General features: G+C 42.1%; 1 protein-coding gene across 1 annotated transcript in view; it reads left to right on the top strand.

Annotated features, from left to right (window-relative positions):
• The first annotated feature begins 222 nt into the window (after nucleotides 1–222).
• PDE8B (phosphodiesterase 8B) overlaps nucleotides 223–23,315 on the top strand; it is a 79,550-nt gene continuing 56,457 nt past the window's right edge. Inside the window, exon 1 of the mRNA XM_055698429.1 lies at nucleotides 223–723. Coding sequence (XP_055554404.1) covers nucleotides 412–723 — 312 coding nt within the window. The 5' untranslated portion in view covers nucleotides 223–411. The remainder of the gene's footprint in view (nucleotides 724–23,315) is intronic.

Here is a 23,315-nt window from a genome sequence, read left to right as displayed (position 1 = left end):
CTGCCAGGGTCGGGAGGGGACTGCACCACCGACGGTGCTGCTGCTGCTGCTTCTCCTGCTGCGGCTTTTATTCCTTCTCCACCTACATCTCCTCCTCCTCCTCCCCCTCCTCCGACTGAAGAACCCGGTGGCCGAAGGCGCTTCGTAAGACGCTGCTGCGGAGGGGAAGGGGCTTAACGGGTCTGGGGTCCCCGGAGGCGGCACGGGGAGACGGGCGGGGGTGCCGGGGAGGCGCCGCATGGGCGGGAGCGGCCGGGGCAGCGCCAGCGGCGGGGGGTGGTGCCGGTGCCGGTGCCGCCGCGGGGTGCGCGGCGCAGGGGCGGCGGCCCCGCAGCCCGGGCGGGCGGCAGGTGGGAGCGCAGCGGGCAGGCCCGCCGGCGCTGCAGCGGGGCGGGGTGCGGACGGGAAGGGATGGGCTGCGCCCCCAGCATCCACGTCTCGCAGAGCGGCGTGATTTACTGCCGGGACTCGGACGAGTCCAATTCCCCCCACCAGACCACCACCATCTCGCAGGGCACCGCCACGCTTCACGGCCTCTTCATCAAGACAGACGCGGCCGACTCCATCCCCTCCGTCCTCGCCTACCAGAGCCGGCAGCAGCCCTCGCCCTCCGCCGGCCCCCGCCGCAAGGAGCGCAGGGAGCCCGGCGCCTCCGCCCGGGCCAGGGCGCCCCGCTGCTGCGGCGTCGAGGCGGAGACCCAGACCAGCAACGCCAGCGTCAAGGTAAACGGCGGCGGGGGTCCTCGGTGGGGTCCCCGCCGGGCGCGGCAGAGGAAGGACGGAGCCCGAGCGTCCCCCGCCTCTGCCGGGGCGGGAGATGATGCTCCGGCCGGCGGGATGCAGCTGCGGGAAGCGGTTGCCCTGGTGCCCACTCACTCACTGCAGCTACGGCGGCCGGGCCGGGCCGGGCTGGCACTGCGGGGGTGGGTGGGGGTGGGGGGGGGTGGGGGCCGCGCCCGGGGACGCCTGGCCTGGAGCCCCCCAGGGGGGCGAGCGCGGCCGCCGGGCCCCCCGGGCTCCTTCCGCCGCGGCCCGCAAGCCCCGGCGCGGCCCTGGGCCCCCCTGTGCTGAGGTCGCGCTCGGGGTTACAGCGAGGGGGGAGAGAGCTCCCTCCCAGCTCTGTGGCCCATGGCTGGGGGTGGGTGTCTGGGAGAGGTGTCAGTATGCCGGAATAAAATCTCCCCTTGCTTAATTCTCGACAGCAGAACGCCCCTACTTGCAGTTGGGTCGTCTTCATCCTTTCTTCTTCCCCGCCGTATCCGGCTGAAGCAGCTGTTGCTGCTGGGCTGGGTGCGCAGCCGGCCCCGCACCGCCGCGATGTGCGCACGCAGGAGGCGCCGCGCCGGTGCAGCCCGAGGGGGTGCGCCGGGGGGCGGGCAGGGGCTGCGTCCGCGGGGGCATCGCTTTCCACATCTGGAGGGCTTGGGTCCCCCTCTCAGTGGCTGAGGCGTGCACTGCTGCAACCTGCTTGTCAACAGCTTCATTTAAATTTAGTGGTTAAAAATTATGATTGCTCCGGATTTTTTATTTTTTTTTGTTTTAAATACGAGGTTATTTAAAAATAAAAATATCTAAAAATAGGGTTTTCTTTGATTTCCCTGAAAGTTTTCTAGAAATTAAAGTTCTCATTTTTGCCCTGTTCCAAAGGTTATTGTCAAAACAAATGGTGTGGGGACCCCAGCTGCATCCTAGGTTACTTTTCCGTTGCACTAATACAGCAGGATATCATGTCACAAAGTAATTCCACGAACTTACATAGATCCTGGTATTTTGTTAGAATATAGTTAAGAAATTACCAGAAATCATCTAAGGAAAACATAAGTGAGAGGGACAGCAGGAACAAAAAACCAAACATCACCGCTACAACCCATAGTCAATTTGTTTGTTCAGATGCAGACAAACTTGCAGAATTGTCTGCAGTTACATTGATTATTTTACTCATTCAGAAGCAGAACCTGCATAATCAGTGGTATGGACAAAGTCTGAGCAGAACCGGACTAAAGAAATTGTTGTATTTCTTGGATTTGGGGATTTTTTTTTTTTAATTTTAGAGTGGAATACTTTAGACAAAATACGAATCTTTTTAATGTAGAGGAGAGCAAAACAGAAATCCTTGCATAACTATTTAAGTTGGGATTTGAAAAGATTAATTTTTTACGTGAAAGATTTTTTTAAATGCCAATGCCCATTTCTGTTCTTATGAATTGTTTATTATTTGTTCTTACATCATGTGCTCATATAAACAAATATATTTGTCAACTTTCTCGTTATTAGACGTGAACATATTTCAGATATTTTTGAACTTCATAACTGGCACTGTAATATTGATTTGGATAGTTTCAGTTCCTTTTAAAATTTCAGAATCCCCTGCACCTAAGGGAAATGATGGGGGGTTTATTTAACAACTGCTTCAGTGACACAGTAGAAATGTTTCCATTTAGAAGAACTAAGATCTGTAAAATATTTTATATCATTTTAAAACTGAGTTAGAGCCTCCATTCTTGCTGCTACTCCTGGCACATTTTCCTATAGCTTAATGTCATACTGGAGTATTTGTCTGACCAAAGCAAGGCTGGAGTATTACAAAACTATTATAAGGGCTAAATGGTACTTGATACCTGAAGGGCTATAGGAAGTGGAAAAGTATGGAAATACGGTTCTCCGAAAGTACATAATAACAGTATTTATTTCCATAGAAGTTAAAAAAAAGGAAGAGAAATATTAGTTCTTTTGGTACAGAAAAAGCATCCAGTAATACCACATGGTGTTAACAGCTGTATGGTTGTTTGCATGTGTTAGCTGTGTTGAAATCTCATCTAACTGTATTAGGGGACTGAACAAATACACATGTCAAATGGCTGTTAGTACTATTATATATTAATATAATATTCCAGCTGTGTAACTATTCAACTGACTTTAACCATGCTGCCTCATTTGTCTTCATTTTCTCTTTTAAACTGTTCGTTAGTTGTTTACGCAATCAAGTATTGCATTATTTATGTTTGACCCTATCATTATACAATGTTTTAAAACTCATCCATACCATAATGTTAAACTGGCATTAAAAGAAATCAACCTGTAATGATTTCAACCCAGTGCAGTTCAAATAACAAACCAAAACCACTCCCATGTCAATTTGGGAAAAAAAAAAAAAAAAAAAAAAAAAAGTTAAAACTTACCTTTTAAGTCCATCTAAGCTTTATTCATTGGAGTGAGGTCAGTGTTACAAAGACAATTTTTTTTTGTTTCCTTTTCTTCTCCTTTCCCTAATAAAAAGTTCTGAATTGTTCAGACCATTTAGAGGTGTTGGTTGCATCCTGTGCATGCTGATTGTGAGTAGACCTTCAGTGGTTCTAGTATGCATGCATTTCTTTGTGGATCTCAAAAGCTTGGTAACAAATATCTACAGGTTACTGACAAAGATCTCAAGTGGGCTTAAGTATTGTAAGATGTGTCTGTGCCCTAACTTGGAATAGGAGCCATGGTTTCTGGCACGCAGCCATATGCTATGTTACTGAGGTATTTGGACAGAAACATTCAAGTAAAAACCAGACATTCCTTGCCCACATTCCCCCCTTAATGAAACCAAACACTATCCATGACAGCTAAAACAGTACTGGTATCTCAAACTCTACATCAGCTTCGTATAAAGATAGAGGGCATTTAGCTTACATCACTGGAGCACAACACTGAGCATGAGATGATACTGAGCGTACCACAGCTGCTTGATCCTTTGCTCAACTACTGCCAGTTCTGAAGTGCAACAGTACCAGCTGTTTAACGAGAAATAAACAGCTCCTTGAACACTTCCTTGAGGATTTGAAAAGATAGCAAAAGTTTGCCTTATTGATGTTTACAAATATATCTTTTAATTACAGCTGAAATAAACTCTTAAGCAAAAGCACCTGCACAGATACTCTTTTCCTGAACATCTTGATACTGAAATATTAGCCAAACTTAAAGACTACAGGAACAAATGAGTTTTAAGGGTCTTGTTGCTAACATATCGGGGGGGGGGGGGGGAGCAGGAACCCCCTCTGTTGATTATCTTATTTTTCTTCTTGAAATGACAGGAACAGCAGGTGTAATGGTTTGGTTCTTAGGCTGTGTTCTTTGAGGGATTTATGAACTTCTTTTGAAAGTTAGTCATGATACAAAAAGGTATTGACAGTTTTCAGGCTTTTCTATAGCGAAATAATTATTAGAAACAAAGCTCAGAAATAAGAAGAAATACAGTGTGGCAGTATATCTTACTAGTGTTGATCTGTGTTAAGTTCCCAGGTGGAAGCACTGAGGAGAAGGATGTGCCCGCGTATGTTAAGCACGTAGCTTTTATGCCTGGTGGATTCGTTTTTTTCCAGTCTGAGGGAACAGGGAAAAGGATGCAGCTGCCAAATACAAACACAAAGTGCTATGGAGAGCATTGAGAAATCCAGGTACTGAGAGAGTTGCATCAGGTCCATGGGTGCTGGCGAGTGCAATGCTAAGCATTGCCTTGATTTCTTCTCTTTAAAGCAGTATTGTGTAAGAGAAGTCACTGTACTTCTTGCAGTACTTGTTTTGCTTGATGTGTACTATTGTTTAAGTGGCTGCTTAGTAAGTTCTGTAGAATATAGAATATGCCAGATGTAGAGTAAACTTGGAAAATATGCCTCCCAGCTCTTAACTTAATGTGATGAAGGTCCATTTCACAACTCTATAGGACACCTAAAACATCAGAGTCCTCTTGAACATACTGTGGGGCTGCAAAGCTGGCAGAAAAATATTTGGACAGGCAAATGTTGAACTATATAAGAGCGCAGAGCCTTTTTAATTTAGGCTAGCTGTTTTCTGAGAGGTGCTGTCCTGAATAACTCTGACCGTAAGGAAAATTGCTAGTAAAGAAGTGCTTTTCTTGGACTAAGCCCAGACTTCTTAAATGAATACACTAAAAGGACTTGTACAAAGATTTGCTGCTCCCTATCTGACTTTTCCATTCCTTCTTCAAATGGTACATGTAAACTTCAACAAGCACCGTGGTTGTGCTCTTAAGCAATGCTATACAGAAGCCTTACAGAATGGAGAAAACCATTTCTTCAGAAAATGATAAATTACTTGGCAAAAGCAACAGAACAGCCTGGTAGAGTAAACTTACGTGGTATTGAGTCATGAAACATTCTGGACTTCCAAAACTGTTCTGGATGATAGGCATTAAGATCATTAAAGACAAAATGCATATCCACCCCCCATCCCCCACCCACCCCCACCCCCACCCACCCCCTTAGTTTATATAGGAAAGGAGAAGCATTGGGAGCTTGTAAGAGAACAATGAGCTTCAACCATTTTGACAGTGAGAATTAATAGATGTCTCAGGACCCCTCCACCCTCTAAGTCCTCTAGTAAAAAGTTATTTCTGAACATTTGGTTTCAGTGCCCAAAATACCAAACAGTTTTATGTAAACTGAGCATTAGCAGCATCTGTTTTCTACTTTGTACCATTTGCTATGCATATAAACAAGACTCTGAGGTTTTACCTTCTGAGGAGCATAATGTGGATATTTTAACAATTTCTGATACTCCTTAATTGTGCTGAATGCAGAGCAAAGGGATTTCAAATAAAACTGACCATGTGGCTGAAAGACATAATGCAAGCTGAGAAGTCGTGCCATATACCCTGGGGAATTGTGCATGCTTTTGGGATGCAGAGCGGAGGTTTGAATTCCTGCAGCTGAAAATGCTTAATGATCACTAGGGTGTGATACAGAAAGTGGGCACATAGTTTCCCATTTGTCTCCTTCAGGTGAGGAATAATTCAGTCATCTGTCATACTTTATGTAGTGGTTTAGACAGCAGAATAACTGAGCACGTTTATGTTGTGAAACTCAACATCACACCTTCTCTGTAGATACTCTTAAGGAAGAGACAAGGCTACCAAAATTGCCTTGTAGACATTTCCTTTCAGCTGGCTTAAGTGCCCCCTCCATGCCTAGGTCATCTGTCACATTGAGATGATGATCTTGCCCTATTGGCTGTAATGAGCATTTAAGCACCTGAGTTGCAAAAATGTTTCCTGTTCCTGGTGGGAATGACAAACTCCAGGAGTTTGTCATTTCAGACAGGTTGCAGTACCTCTTCTATGTCCACACGTTCCTAGATAAGGTAGTTTTTACCAGGCTGGATCTTACAGTGTAAGCATTCCTGAAATAGGGAGTAATGCAAGTGCATATTTTCAATAACTTGCTGATGTTCCATAAAGTAGTCCTGCATTTTGTGTAAAGATACCTCAAGACTGTAGAAGTTAAAAGGAGTATTGCTGCTAGATCCTAGTGATTTCTGAAACGCTGTGTGCTCATGGGTAAGCTTGCCAGATTAGTGCAACCAGACCTGAGTACGTTCATAAGCCTTAGTCCTATATGCAAAAAAAAAAAAAAAAAAAAAGAAGCAGCATTGGGGGTTTTTTTGGTTTTTTGCTGGGGGTTGATTTGTTTGTAATTAAAATTCCTCATTGCACAAGGCAGACATGCTATTTGCATGACTACTGTATTTTTATTTTGGATTACCTGTGCATTCCCTCAAAAGTGTTGCTGCTGGAAAATTCACATTCAGGAGAGTAAGATTTGGTGAAAGTGTAAGTGGTGTGAAGGGGAACCAGAGATGGAAAACAAACCATACTTCGGGTTAAATTTTCTTCTTGTGCCACTGCACTGCTGCCAGATCTCAGGTTATTACATTACTTTCCATGTAGATCATTCTCTGCCTGTATCTCCTGTCCACCTGTTGTTCACTGTTATTTTTTTAAAAGAACCAAGTCTTTCTCGGTTACTTTTTTTCAGTGTAGCCCAAAGTGAAAGAAATATGGTGTTCGTGAAATCTGTAGAATTTTAGTGCAGCTACATCCTTGATGTACATGTAACTTTTCTAAAATTGCCTTCAGGGAAGGCTGTATGTACCTGTGTAGTTGCTAGGAAATTGTATGTGAAGTGTTTTACGGTGTAGCAGAGTTTAACTCTTTTTGGGGAGTATTGTCATGGTAACAAAACACAGTATTTTCTGGACTTCAAAGTCACTGGTAGCACGGTTATGGATTGAGAAAATCAACAGTCACCATTACTGGTGTAAAGATAACCATACAGAGCACTGTGGAGCACAGCATGTGTGTTTTAGGGTGCATCATTTTGTGGTTGAGGGCATGAGCTTGCAGTAACAACTGTCACCTGATGATCTCTTGTGTAGCACTGTCTTCCTCTGGTCCAGTTTAGCAGATGCATTTCTAGCCCAGTAAGTCACCAGTGTAGCAGAGCAGCAACAGCTGACTGTCCCCTTGCTTCTCTGAGGGCATCTTCTTTGGGGCAATGCTCACAGACCATAAAGTACAATGAGTTCGTTCTGTAGGAGCTCTCAAGACTCCCACAAAACACTGGTGCTTTTGGCTTGTGAAGCTTAAGTCACCTCTCCTTTTGTGTGAGGAAGAAATGCTGTCTGGAGAGTCATTATTAATTCTGAGTAAGACAGCATGCTGCACAGCCTTCTGGAGGTAGTGTCTAGTGCAGGTAACTTTCTTCACTTGAGAGGGACATTAGTCCATTTGCTCATGAGCTTCATTTTCCCCTGGCAGTTCAACAATTTGTGTCAACCACCGTTCCAGCCTTCAGCATCCAATTATTTATGAATGTCTTTCTCACCTGTATTGTCAGCTATAAAAGAACAAAATGTATTAAGAGACATCCTGTTCCCTTGGATTACCTCTGACTCTGTGAATAGAGAGTTACTTTGCTGTTAAAAAAAAAAATCCCTGCATATCTCTACGCACTGATTTGGCCATCCAGTGCCAAATATTTCATAGCTTGAATATAGAAAGAGTAGAGCTTAGATTTATGCTGAGAAGCCCCTTGGCTAGATGGTGCTACTTTAGAATCAGTCTCAATATTAAGCTCTTAATAATGTGAGTTACTCACTTTGAAAATACAGAACTAATTTTGATGTAGATTTGCAATTCATTGATCTCTTGCCCTGGATTCATACTGTATCTGCAGAGGCAGCTTTCTTTCTAAAAGGACAGGAAAACAGGACCAATGTCGATTGGTTTCATAGCATGGAAGGGTGGAGCAGGAGTTGCAAAGATCTGGGCTTCCTGGACTCCAGCACGCAGAATTCACAGAGAATGAAGCCAAGCATGAGCATGTGTATAGATGTTATAAAATTGTGTTTAAATAAGAATCCCAAAGAAAGAACAGCTGGCTAAGAGACTTTGCATTAGTAGTGTCAGTAATGACCACTGTGAGGTAAGGCAATGAGATGAAATGGGCAGAATGGAGTTTTGAAGCAATGCAGCTATCAGAAAGCAAGCTATTCAACAACTCTTTGTAAGCCTAGGGCAAACAGCTTACAGCTGGTTTGCATGTAGAGCTGTAACAGGTTAGATTTCGTTACAACTTGTTTATATTTGGAGGAACAGAGTCTGACTCTTTTCTGATTTTATGCATGTTTTAATCAAAATACTGATATACTTACCAGTAGCATATGTTTAAGTGCTACAAAAAAATCACCTTAATCAAATGTGGAGTTGGGCACAAGATCTCTGAAGCGAGCTTTGGAGCTGCTGGCAGCATTCCATTTTCCCTTTGCTCTGAGGTCAGCCATTTCACCACAGGGACAGCAAAAGGGGCTTTCTTCTTCCCCCGTCACAGATTTGGAAGGCTGTCTGAAGGCACTGTGAACATGAATGTTGTCAATGATTGTCAATCTCCTGCAGTTATGTTTAATAATCATTGTGTCCATTTATGAAATGCAACTTATCAGGGCCATTGTGCTAGCCAGAAAACAACAACAAAAAAATCTTCTAGAAAAGGAGAGGGGGAAATGAAAAAGTGAATCAAGTTCCTTTTGAAACTCGGAGACCCCAGGGTAGGTGGTAATGTGGTGGCTAGGGTGTTTTCTGGAGATGTGATGCTGAAGTTCAGTTCTCTGTTTTGAAAGAGTCTGAAGAGGTTCTTGCACATGAGTCCACTGCTTCCTGGACTGTTGGCTATTGTGGGTTTCTCTCCCTCTTAGCTCTGAGACCAATTCCCTGAAATCTAACTGTTCCAAAGAGGCCTGTTCTGATTAATTACTCCTTCCTCCTGTCACAAAGAAAACCATTTCCTAAACAGCTGTTTAATTATATTGGGAAATAACACATGCTTTCAGGAAAAGGTGGCACGTTCCATTTCAGAATAAAGCCGTTCACATGTGTTACATGGCTAGGGCTGCATTTATGTGCCAGGTAGTGTTGTGACTCGTGGAAGAGGTGGGTAACTGTCTTGTTGAACACCTTGCCACAGCCTTATTTCAGGCTGCTTCCCTTTGCCTCAGATTGCCAAAGGAGGGAGGCCAGGATAGCAAGACATCTCAAAAGTTTCAGTTTCTTGCATTCCCGTAGGCATGGTGTGGCGGGCGGTGGATGTGGTGCAATGGGCTGCAGCTGCTGTACAGTGCTTCCATTCCCCACAGAGCTCTGGACGGCAGTCACAGTGTGCTGGTGGAAGTCTTGGAGATCTTTAGTTATCTTTGTTCTGGTGGTTTTCGCAGACATGAAAAAGGTGAGCTAGAGTACTATGGGGATGAGTGGATGGTTAGAGAAGCTATGGATGAAGTGAAGATCTGATTGATTACTTGAACAACAATGTCTCAATCTGCTTAGCCTGTCTTAGATCTTCACTTCATCCATTAAGTAAAAAGAAAGTAATCAGTCTAGCCTAAATTGGGATGGTTGTAGAAGTAGCATCTGTTATGGGCTGGAGGAGGCTGGGACAGAGGCTTAAGCCAAAGGGAACAGGGCTGAAAGGGCAGGTGGGTAGACAGGTGTTTTGGGAACAAAAAAGATTTGTCTTGGTGGCACAGAATGCTGATGACACTTGGAAGTCTTGAGGAGATGTGATGTCTGAATCTAATGATTTCTGTCAAGATTTTATAGCTACCCAACAAAAAATGCAGCTTGCAACTCAGTGCCAAGAATTTTTGTGGGTTGTAGCAATCCTCTTGAACATGCTGTTTCTGGAGTTTATTTCTGGTAGTCCTGGTGAGCTTCTAAAACAATTCCATCATACATCAGTTTCACTGCAACAGGAAATGTCTAGATGGAGTTCTGGGTACAAAGTTGTAGTAACATATCCACTGCTGACTCAAGTCACCTAATAGTCTGTGCTTTTCTGTGGTTCCATTCCCCACCCCGTCACAACAGCAGAGGACTCCTAAACCTATGTAACGATACTTGAGAGCAAGAGAAAAGTACGTAATATTTGTCTAGACAAATTGAAGACTACTGACCTCTCTGTTTGCAAGCTCTGTACTCTTGAAAGGAAAAAAATTCTTAGCTTCAAGTGTTTTTTCTCCTTATCTGAAGTACTGCTCCAGAAAAACCATGTTGGTTTGTTGTGGTGTCATGATAGCCGGGGGAAGAATGTTGGTAGTTAAATCAGTGCTTTTACTGTAGGACAGGAAAGGAAGCTTGCTGGGAGGGTCATCTTATCCTGTAGAGGCAGAAGGGGAGAAAAGAAACACCTCAAAACAACCAAAACAAAACCCCACAAACCAACCAAACCAAAAGTATCCCGCCAGCCAAAACAACAACAACCAAAAAAACCAACCACCAAAACCCCTAAGCAGGGCATAACAATCAAAACTGTTGTATATGGAGATACTTGTGGTACAACTTTGTGAAATGACAGCATGCATGGCTGTATTCCAGGCCCAAACAGGATATTGCCAGGAGATCACTCACCCAGTGTATTAGCTCTGTGGGTCTGGTGCATGGGAATGAATTCAATCTTAATGTCAGTTTTTAGTTTCAAAAGTGATTTTGTATAAATGTTGTCACTTTATTTGGTGCAGCAGTTTCTTTTGTGCATTTTGGTGGTTTTGCTCATTTCAGTGTGACAGAGCTACCAGCTACCTACCCTGGTCCTTCAGGTGGGCTTGGAGTGAGCAACCGAACTTGTTTGTTTCTCACACCATTAGCAGATTGAAAAATGTGTGTTTGGTCGATACTACTGAGGACTCAAGCTCTAGACAAGAGTTGTGCCAGTCTTAAAAATAATATATTTAAATCTCATCATTTTAAGTTAGATTCTGTGCATCCTGGTGTTCGAGATATCAGACTTTCTCTTTCAGGTATAAAGCCAGATGTTTAAGAAAGTTGGAACATCATAAAATTATTAATAACATGAAAACTACCGGGACTGTTCAGTGTTACACTCAAGCAGAAATTGTAAGGATATTGTATAACCTCTGGTATGATCCTGCAGTGAATTAGATCTATATGCTCCCCTTGGGGGTTTAGGCCTCACAAATGTATGCGGAACAAAGTCTTGTATTTCAGTGTGTTCTTCGATGTCGTCCTAATACCTACTGTTTTGTCCCAACACATGCTTACAGAGTTTTGGGAAGAAGAACTAGTAGGTGGCGAGAAACTCTCTTAAAAAGTAGTTCAGACCAGCATTTTTGGACTGTGCTTGCATTTGTTTGTTTCTTTCCTACCCTGTCAACTCGGGAGGATCCTTTGTTGTCTGTTTGCAGATAGGCATTAAATAGAACACCTGATGCACGTACAGATATTTTTTGGCCCTCTGGCATTTTAGTGGCTTAGGGACCATCCGTAAGTTCAAAGAGTTCAGTAATCAATCATCTTCAAAGAAGGGAATCCTTTTCATGGGTGCCACCAGATTTATACAAGAGACTATTTTTAGATCAAGGACTTTTTCCCCCCTTAGAGCTGTAAGACATCTGTGGCCTCGCCTTAGATTTGAAAAATCTGCTGTGCTGAAAGTAACTCCTTTAAGGCCATCCTTTCATGTTCACTTTATTATTATTTTTCATTTGATTGCAAAGAGTCTGCAGATAGCTTAAAATTGAAAAGGTCTCTGTAAGTAGCTTATTTTTAAAGTCTTGTCAGGGAACACTGGTTTTCTGCATGGTTAGTGCAGATACTGGACTGTGAAAGGATGACCCTTAATTACCGTGCTCACATTCATTCTCTGGTGTCAATACATAGTGCAGCTTACCTGTCCAAATCTGAGATACGTGTGTGTTTACAAATCTGTATTTTATGATACATATATGTTTTTTAGCATATAACATATTTAACAGCAATTGAGTAAAGAATGTCTTCAACACACCCTCGTTTTATTGGGGAACTCACATAGTATAGCTGCACAGGATTCACTGAAACAGACTGAAGGAAAATGGAGGCAACTTGCTCACAGTTGCAAGGTATTTCAGTTTGCATTTCTAATGTTGTGAAATGGATACTAGTCATATATGATCATCTCACTGAAAGGTGGTCAAGAATTGGAAGAGGCTACCCAGGGAGGTGGTGGAATCTCCATCCCTCAGTGTCTAAAACACTTGTAGATGTGGAGCTTAGTGACGTGGTTTAGTGGTGGACTTGGTAGTCCTGGCTTAATGGTTGGACTTCACGATCTTAAAGGTCTTTTCCCATGATTCTACCTTTGAGTTTGGGCTGGAGAGTTACTGCTGTAAGATACTCTCATAAGGCAGATTTAGGAATATCTTGAGTGCTAAACAGCAGTAGCAAACTATTGTGCATGTCAGAAATTTTTAGGAGAGACATCAGGTTAACTTTGATTATGGACACACATTGTAGGAACATTTAACAGAGCTAGCTTTCTAACTGAACTGAATACCAGAATGTGAAAAAGATACATGTAATTATTTTTTAAGGTGCTTACAAAGAAGTACTCTGGATTTTTTGTGTGTTTTCTTATCATTGAAGGAAGAACAGCATTTCATTTCAAAATCTAATAAAAGAGCTTAAAATACAAAACAGCGCTCAATGATACAACAGTAAAAACTCTGTACCTTTTTGCACGTCCAGCCCCAGTGCAGAAATGTGCACTTCATACATGTAGCTTGGTAAAAATGACCAAATTCAAAAGTCACCGCTCCATATGTTAGGATACAAATCTTGCTCCTGGAAAGACTCTACTGACATCAGTGAGTGAAGATTTGGACTTTTTCAGATAGGAAGGTAGCAATGGGGAAATTCTCAAATTTTCTGAAAGTTTCCTCGCATTTTATTTTTAATTCAACAGAAATAAATAATTTGGCTTTGATATCTCCTCTTCTGGTTAATGGTCTGTCAGGGACCAAACTGCTGGCAGTGTATCTCCCACACAGCCCTGAGCTCCTTAGCTGTAGCTAGTAGTTGGCCTGGGCAGTGCTGCTTCTCCGAATGTGTCCTGGCTTTGGCTGGGGCAGAGTTAATTTTCTTCTTAGTAGCCGGCACAGTGCTCTGTTTTGGATTTATCATGAGAATAGTGTCAATAACGCACTGATGCTTTAGTTGTTGACAAGTAGTGCTTACCCTAAGTCAGGGACTTTTCAGTTTCCCATGCTCTGCCAGTGAGCACAAGAAGCGGGGAGAGAGCATGGCCAGGAGAGCTGACCCAAACTAGCCAAAGGGATGTTCCATACTGTAGAACATCATGCTGAGTGTATAAACTGGGGGGGCTGGCTGGGAGTGGGCCGATCGCTGCTTGGGGACTGGCTGGGCATCGGCCAGTGGGTGGTGAGCAGCTGTATTGTGCATCACTTGTTTTTTCCCTTGGGTTTTATTCCTCTCTCTCTCTCCTTTTCATTACAATGTTGTTGTTATTATTATTATTACTTTATTTCAATTATTAAAGTGTTCTTATCTCAACCTATGGATTTTACCTTTTTCCAATACTTCTTCCCATCCCACTGGGGTGGGGGCAGGCTGGGTGAGCGAGTGGCTGCGTGGTACTTACCGGCTCGCTGGGGCTAAACCATGACAGAATGCCCCACTCCTAATCCTTCCTGGTGCCTGTTCAACAGTTCTTGATGAGTGGAGGAGGTAGTGCCGTGACATAGGTGCAACCTGCCAAATTTGCATGACTTGGAGATGCTGGCAGTGATTCTTGCCACCACTCCCTTTTGTTGACCTGCCACTCTCTCTCATACAGGATTTTTGTTTTTCACTCATTCTTTCAGCGTGGGATCATTGAAGAGGGTAGTCTGCCTTCTTGGGCCAATGGGAAATCCTTTTCTATGTTTGCATGCATACTTGGTGTATGCTTGTCTGCAGGGTGCGTGAGCCATCCTCCTCTGGCGGTAACTCCCCTCCAGTTTTGACTGGTGGGCGTTCCCCCCATTTGACCAGTTGCAGAGCTGTTACCACTGCTGAGACTGGGATCAAAGCAGGGCACATTTAAATGTGTGGATCTCTTGGTTATTTTTAGTCACAGTTCACATCACCTGCTGCCAAGTCTTTTAATTCATTCTTTGATGATTAGTTACATTTTTTTCTCACTCTGGAGGAGAGCAGTTCTATCTGCCTGTTCCAGGTACTATCAAATCTGATGAGTACCTGACAACAGGAGGCATATCTTTTCTGCTACCAGCATGTATGCCATGAACAAGAAAAAATCATGGCATGGATGTGTGACTTCAAACAGTACTTTCGTTGCTGCCTATCACAGGATTAAGCATGAAACAAGAAAGTCTTCTGTGCGTTTTCTCTAAACTCCTTCCAAACTTCTCCTGCTTGTCTGCTCAGAAAGTTTCTTGGCAACTGACTTGTATGCTGATGGGAAGCTAGTGGGAATTGGATTCCCTGCTTATTTGGAACTGTCACTTCAGCAAGAGAAATATTTCAAAGATAAAATTCTGGAAAAATATTTCAAGTCAGAACTTGCTGTAGTCAGTCTCAGATTCTGTTTGTATTTTGATAAAATTGTCCACCTGATTTACTGCTTCTTCACAAGGCTTTACTTCTAATAAATAAAAATTTTCTGGTGGCTGGAAGGATCCAGCTGGAAAATTTCTGTCTGGCAATGCTGACATCGACAACAATATTATGTAGTTGGGAGGCCCAAAGACACATTACCTTAGAGATGCCTACAGTAGTTTTAAGCCAATTTTAAATTACTAAAGCTTGAGGGATACTGATTACAGCAACATCAGCTGTAAAACATGCGCTGGGAGGCTGGATACTTGAGCAGCTGTCTGCACTGACTACACCTAACTACAGCCCAACGATGTATGCTTTTGAGGTTGAAAGCATAGGACCAAGATCTCATAGCTCTTGCTGAGACACAACCAGCCTTGTACTGAGGGGCTTGACCAGGTGCCTAAACACCTCAGCTGTGTCACTATTATAAAGGACAAGCAGGTGGCCTTGAACAATGAAGATATACAAAGGCCCAGTGGCTCCACAAATGGGATTGCAGTGCTTGCTGCTGCTCTTCCTTCTTATTTGCTAACTGACTTGATTTTTTTACTTTTTGCAATGATGCATTTTGCATCTTTGGTAGAGGTTGCACTGTTAAATCAATATTCAGGGTGAAAAATAAAATGAGTGATTATTTACTTGTCTTACCATCAGCCATAACATAATTTGTGTTGTTACAGATTCGATTTGACTTCCCTGTATATGTTCAATGCTTGCAAATGTGTTCAGTGAGCACATACAGAAATGGAAAACCATTTTCTTTGAAGGGAAAGATAAAGTGGAGCACCAAGATGAAGAATTTAGCAAGTTATTTTTAAATAAATATGATTTCAGATTTGGTTTGCATCTGAGTCTGAATCAGTCAAAAGAAGCCAAGCAAGGTTTTAAATTGGACTAGTAGGCTGTTACTTGGTCTGTTGTTCCGTTTCTTTTCATGGAGAACCTAGTCATATGAGGAAGCATATGAATGAAATGCTTACCTGATATTACTGTCAGCAACAGAAAAGTAAAGTGAATGGCAGTCAGTCATGTATGTACTGCTGTACATAAAAATTCATGGAGACTTCTGTACTGCTTCATGCTGTACACATTTCAGCGATAAGTAGTAATTTCAGACAGAAGTGTCTGTAGTCTACTTTTCAACAGCAGCATAGACAATCATTAAACCAAGCCATCTTAAGTAAGATAGATGCTCTTGCAGCTGTTTCATTTTCTCAGAATTAGTCTTTTCAGTAGAGGTCACTTATAAATCCTTCCCAAGCAGAGTGTACTTACTCTATTTCTGTACACAGTCACAGCATCTTCAGTAGTCTGCCAAGGATAATAAAACAATTTGTGGTAAGTACCAGCGAAATTACCGTGTTCATAGTATAATCTAGTTTCTTGAACCTGTGTAAAATTTCTTTATAATTTATAGCAAATATCTCATGCAACAGAGTAAAGTAACTGGCATGCATGAGAAATGGAGGAATAGTTCTTATTTCCTGTGAACATGGGCAAGTCTTCTATTCTAACATCATATTTTCACTTTCTTAATGTGATAACATGATTGATAATTACAACATAATAAGCTTTATTATGTGTAAACTTTTTTCTAATTTGATGTAGGCAAAGTCAGTTTGAGACTTCTGCGCCCTGAGTTCTGAGATGGCCTGATGTCTTTAATGGTGTGGCTTTTGCCTCCCCTGAGATGGCTGGCTGCAGAGAGAGTTCCTGCTTTGTAGTGAGGATTCCTGCACCACCACAGTTTCTCTAAGTGTCGCCAAGTGGGAGGAAGCTCCTAGCTGACTCCTTGGGTCAAAAGATAGCTCCCAATCCAGAGATGAAGATCCCACTCTGGAGCAAAATGGGAACTGTGCGTAGAGTTCTTTTAGTTATCCTCTGAAAACTTCCAAATATATGTTCCTTACCTGACTCATGGTAGGTGTTTTGAGGTGATCATATTTTAAATGTGGTAACAGTGACTGAATAATTTGAAAATATTTCTGCATACATCATGATTATAATTAAAATACCAGAGTAGGTAATAACTTTTTTGAATTTTTATTTTTAATGGCAAAGGATGTTTGTTTGGCCTGCCTTCATAAAGTGAAATATAAAAATGAAAGTTAATGCAAATGTATTTCATTAGAACTTTTATAGGCAGAACTGTATCTGCAAATATATATACCTCTCTACTGGAAGCTGCAAGGGGAATTAAAACACAAGAAACTTCTAAAACATGAAATATTAAGCATAACCAGCACTCGGACTTCTATGGGGGAGTGGCCCTTTCCAGCATTTGGTATGTATTTGTTGCACATTTTTTTAAAAATTGATGCTGAAATGGGTCGACAACACACACTTCTATAAACTTCCTACAGTTCTCATCACTAGCAAAAAGACTTCTTTCTCACTCTCTTTCTCGTCTTACTGCTAACTTTTTGGAGGGCCCCTTTCCTAAGGTCTCCCTAAAATCAAATTACCCTAATTTGGATCTGAGTAGCAGCATTCTCAGTGTCTGTAGAGGAAAAAAAATATCACTGGAAAAGATGCACATAAATGGTGTCTCAAAGCCACTTTTTTTCAGTGTACATAGGGCAAACCCCTATTTCAGAGTAGATGTCTCTGCAAGACAAGTTTACTATGCTGACTGTTACATTGCCTTAAAGGTTATCAGAGCTGTTGTCTGCGACAACTGTAGATTCAGGGACATGCTGATTCATACAAACTTTGAAAAAAAGGCGTTATCTACCCTGAGGACTTAAAAATGGCTTTGCTTTATATTTAGTAAAAGTGTTCTGAGTAATTTGTACCTGATGTAGGCAGTTTCTGTGAAAAAAATAATGACAGCAAATTACAGAACGTGTCAGACTGTGCCTTGCTTTACAGCTGTATATACAAAAAGGAGGTGGTGTTTCATGGAGCTTGTAACATGAGTTCACTGGGACATTGGAAAAATAAGTGAAAGAGAGATCCTTTGAGGATTAATAAATCAAAAGTGACTTCTGTGTATTTTGGAAATCTCTGAGGCCTGTGGTGGGGAATGGATGCAGGAGATATCATGTGTGCTTGCCCTGGTCTTGTATGTATTACTCAGTGTTGACCATTCTCAGAGACATGATGGTAGTTTGGCGGCTTGATCTGACCCAGTGTACCTGTTGTTATGTGTTTGCAATCCTGGCCTCCATTGAAGCCTGACTTAGCAAAATATATAAGTGCACAACTAGAACCATCCAGCTTGACTGGAAAAAACAGAGCACCAGTTTGACTTTACATTTCTGCAGGGTCATTGCACTCACGAGAAGTCTAAAACAGCCTTGAGGTGGTTATAACCTGTGTCTGGCAGCTAAATATAGAACAGATGGTTAGCTTCATGTTGCTACAACAGTCTAAAAAGGAAAAGCGGTATTTCCCCAAGAAGAGCTGCATATGTGAAAATTTCTTGTTCCAATAATGTTATATGGATCGGAAGACTTGGAGCCTAAATTCTGTAAGGAAGAGTACTAATGTATTTGCAGTGCTATAACTGAAATAATCAGTGATGCTGTTGTGTTACTCAGTGCAGAGGATCTGGCCATCCATACTGTGTTATCACTTCATCACAAGGTTTCTGCAGATGAGACCAGTGAGCTAGTCAGACTGTTTTATGTGCCCAAAAATGGGCTTTGTATGTTCAATGAGTGTAACAATTACAGACATTTAATTACAGATGTATTTTGTTAGGAGGCCTCCCAGCCTGACTTCTCTCATTTACTTTTGGAGAAGCGTTTAAACTTTAATGTTAACTTGTTAATGTGAAGTAAAACACAGTTTCTGGAAAGCTCAAAGAGCTGGCCCCTGCAATTGTAGGAAGCCACCTTCTGTAACCCCTGTAATTTCATCAGAGCCTTGAAATAGTTTACCTCTGGTCCTCCTGACTTGACTGACAAGGGCCCTAACCTGTCATCTCTGCTTTTTCTGTTGTATTCAGCTAAGAAGCTTCTAGCATATAGCAACATACATAAGTACGCAGTGTGGCACTATCATATTGTTTGCATTTTAGCCCATTTCTATGACTCCTGCCCTCAAGGTTCTCTGCTACTGTACCAACCTTGCAGTTCTTTTATTCACCCCATTTTCTGCAGCTTTTTTAATAGCTTTGCCTGTGGCATCCCAACAAATGCCTTTCACCAGTCTTGAACAGGACAGTTTTATTAAATTTCCTTTCTCTAGAAAATCACTGTTATTATTTTATATGTTTTTATCAGCACTTACGTTAGGTTGACGCAGTAAGTTTGGTAAAATGATACTGAATTGCATCTTCTGTTCAATATAAATGTCTTTATTCTTCCATACAACTCTGGCAGATTTTTACAATGAGGGGTAATACAAAGGGCCTGTGATTGCCCGGATCACTTTCCCTGCTCTGTTGGCAGCTCATCTCCCCCAGTTTATGTCAATCAAATATCTCTCAAGTTCTTTGAAAACTGAATGTGACTTAGCAAGAAATTTATAGAAGTTCCTGTTTTCTGTATTGTGATGTGCACTTGTGAATAAGTACAATATTGAAGGGAAATAAAACATATTCTTCTGCAGAGCCCATCCAAAGACAGTTGTAAAATAAAGAGATATATGAGATATATATAACAGAAAACCCCAGCAATATATTTTTCTGTTGTAATTTCATGGACTACAGTGCTAGATGGTGAATAATTTATGCATAAGCAGTTCTTCAGTGGAGCTGTATATGATACTGAGTCTAATCCACTAAAATAAAGAGATCAGGCATTATAAAAGCTTTGTTGATGAAAATTTTGAAGGTGAGTTGGCACTAAAATCCTTTATGACTTTCAGATACAAGATTTATAGATAAAGTTCGAAAAATGTCAGGTTGTGAACTGTCCGTGTGATCTCTTGAAGAGGAGATTAGTATTCCCCTACAGTTCATTATATGTATATAGTTCCTGTTGCTTAATAGTTGTTCAATTCTGCAAAATGCTGAGCATTTGAGCCATGCTACCTTTAACTGTACAATAAACCCTTTTTGTCTCCAGTGATACTGCTCGTAAAATAAAATCAAACTGAGCTGAGGCTGTGGTGCACAGAATTTAGCTTCTGCAACATAAGGTGCATTAAAAATAGGAAGCTGTAACTATTCTTTGGGGAGAGAAAGTGTGGCAGTTAACACTGCATTCAGCACCCAGAACTTTTGCTTTTAATTCTTGAGTGTGGAATTTCATACTGTGCACATGCAGAAGTCATGGGAGAAGATCAAGTGCTGAGACATTTGGAGAGAATTGTGTTTCGCTATCAGTGGAGAATATAACAGTAAATTTTTTTAACCTCTCAGTATTGTGTTTGTAGTGGATGGCACAATCCTAATGGTGGACTAAGATGACTGTGTTCTGTTTGAACATATGTCAGTACATAAAAACTGGAGTAGTAGTAAGAGCTCTCTAGAACATTGGCACGACTCTTGTAATGCTGGATCTGGGAAGTGGCACTTAATTTGGTGGTGCTTCTCCTTGTTAAGACTGGAATAATATGTCCAAAAGAAGTATTTTTCCAGAAAGCTTTTAATGATTTCCCCACGCACTCTGTAAATAGCGATGAGCAATACCAAAATGATTATTGCTTATTGCATAAGTAATGATTGTTCTGGTGTAGCAGAGCAGTCCTCCACAGCTGGAGGACTATGCAGTGCCTTCTCTCCATCCTCTTGCAGAGCTTATTTGGACTGCAGCTGTATGCAAAAGTTAAACCCTAACAGAAGATGCTGATCCTACCAGCATTTATATGAGTAGAGTAAGGGCAGTGAAATCAACGTGACTGCATTCAGGTTTGCAAGACTGGGTAATCAAGTTTCCAGGTTTATCAGGGCAGTTCTTAGTTTTGCAAGGTATGAATACTTAAGACACATCTAACACATGTTACTCTGTTCCTCTGGGTCAAAGCTTCCCCTTCCTCTGACCATTTCAAGTGTGCTACTCTACCCACCTTGTATAAATACTGTTTCTACTCTTCCTCACTCTTTGTCAGTGTTTGGGTAGGGCTTATAGGACCAGTCAGCCTGTGTGCCCCATTATAGGAGGTATTACAAAAGGGAGAGATGATCTGTGCCTCTGAGATTTATAGCCTAAATAGGTGAGACAAACGTCACACACACTTTAGTCTTGAATGACAAAATGCAGAGGGTGACAATCCTGGTTTTTGCTTAACACCCGTGTGGCTCGGTTAGGTGACTGCCATGGGTTAACCCCAGCTGGCAATAAGCGCCACACGGTAAGCTGCTCCCTCGCTCCCCTCTGGTGGGGTGGGGAAGGGGATTGGAAGAGGAAAAGTGAGAAAACTCCAGGGCTGAGATAAAGACAGATTAACAAGTAAAGCAAAAGCCACGTGCACAGGCAAAGCAAAGCAAGGGATTCACTCACCACTTCCCATCATCAGTCAAGTGTTTGGCCATCCCCAGGGAAGCCGGGCTTTATCACTATCCCTGTCGCTAGTTGGGGTCACCTGTCCTGGCTGTGTCCCCTCCCAATGTCCCTGGCAGGGCCTGAGAAACAGAGAAGTCCTTGACTTTAGTATAAACATTATCAGTGTGTTATCAAAATCGTTCTCACACCAAATCCAAAACAGAGCACCGCACCAGCTAAGAAGAAAGTTAACTCTATCCCAGCCAGACCCAGGGCAATGACTTACTGGTGGGCAAGGCACTGTGCACGTTCCAGCAGGTGATGTCTGCATGTCAATGCTGGAATCTTAGATTCAGACACTACTGCTGCTGTCTAGATTATTTGCAGTGGCTTTGTCAGTATTAAAATGGAAACATAAACTGAATGAAACGTGATCATGAATTATTCAGTGCGCATGAAAGCCTCCAAGCTGTTTATTTTGGTGAGAGTTTGGCTTTGATTTTCATTGTCTGAACAATGTTTGGTGGGAGACATGGCTCAGACTTTCATGTTGATAATCTGTAGCTGCACAAGAACAGGTGGTGTTGAGCTGGAGGCTTTGTTTGTTACTGGAGGGAGCATCACTTGTGATACCCGAGATGGTAGGGGTCTCCTATGGGAATAATTCTTCTACCTGTGGGTTTCTGATAAAAGGATCAATGGCAAAATAGTTAATTTTGACATATATTTAAATGCTAGGTTTGGATTTTAGAGCCAATGTTAGATTGTAATGGAAAAAAATGCACATATGTATCTGGTATCCTGAAAACTTGGGAAGATTTAATTTGTTTTATTGGTGGTTGTACTGTGTATTTGCAATTTGGACTTGTTGGGTTTTGTTTATTTTTTTAATAGAGTTTCTAGATGTAATTCTAAGTCATATCTTGTGGATAATAAAAATTTAATGAAAAGGCCAGACTGGTTGGCTCCAGCTGCCTGTCCCCAGACTCACACAATCAAGACAGAAGAACTGCGAAGAAAACACTGGCAGTGTGAAGGAGCAGGGAAGAGAGAACATTATGTCTTCAAACAAAGCAAGGAACACACTATTCTTTACCAGAGCTTATTTTGTAAAATGGAGATCAAAGTTCACAGCTGAGTTTTTTCTAAGTGAAAGGTGATTCAGAAATCTTCAATAAGTGACTAGTGCTCATCGGAATTTCTTTGTCCTGGGTTGGTTTTTTTTTGCTTTTCTGTGTTCCAGCAGGAGAAATATAGTTGGGTTTAGGCTGAGATAATACATAGGTGCCTGACGGTAGCTGGCAAAGGAAGGCCTAAACAGACCTTGCTGAACCAGGAAGAAGTTCTTTCCAGCTGTGCCCAGCTGGGATAAGGAGTAAGAGGAAGTGGTACTAAGCCAAAACTCTTGATGATGGCATCCATTGTGCATCTCTGAAGAAGAAGCCTGCTAACCACTCCAGCTTAAGGTTGATACTGACAGGTAGTAGCATCTGCATTGAATAGTGCTGGAGAAATGGTAGACTAAAAACATATTTTGTACCTTGGGTCAAAAAGTTGTCTACCTTTTAACCCTTGGAGTGGAGTCCATAATACCTATGTGTGCAACTGGAAACTGGTATTTGAGGGTGCTGCTTCTGGCTGCTCTCCAGCTATTGACAGGCATAATCTTAGTGGGTTTGAAGGCAAGGGAGGACCTTGAATTCAGCTCAATCTTAATTTGTTCACTTTCAGTAAAAAACTGTATTGTTCATGTTAGATAAACAGTGGTAGTCAAGACAACTGAAATTTTCTCCTTCAGTCAGAAACCAATTAGGTTATCTACTACTGTAACAGCAGTGTTAAATTAATTGAGAACACACTGTTTCTTGTCAAAATCTCCCTGAGCTGAAAAGTCCTCCAACGAACAGCAGCCAAAGCCAGCAGTATATTGAATGAAGATTAAGGAGACAGATTGCCCTTTTCTAGTAGAAGTAGATTGGTGGAAAACTCCTGAATATTCACATATTAAAATATTTCACTTCTTCCTTTGCTGATTTCCAGGAGGAATTTCAAATATGGTAAATGTCTTCCAGCAAACTTCTGCTGACATTGCAGAGCCCTGGAAGTATGCCCCCACGACCCAGCACAGAAGTAGGACCTGAAATTTGTTTTGGCAGCACCTTCTACATAAGGTGGAGGGAGCTGAACAGTCTTTAGAGCAAATGCTGAGCTGGCAG

This window comes from Falco cherrug, chromosome Z, assembly GCF_023634085.1.
Source record: "Falco cherrug isolate bFalChe1 chromosome Z, bFalChe1.pri, whole genome shotgun sequence".
Classification (NCBI taxonomy): domain Eukaryota; kingdom Metazoa; phylum Chordata; class Aves; order Falconiformes; family Falconidae; genus Falco; species Falco cherrug.
Note: the sequence above shows the minus strand (reverse complement) of the source record. Positions and strands in the feature narration are given on the sequence as shown.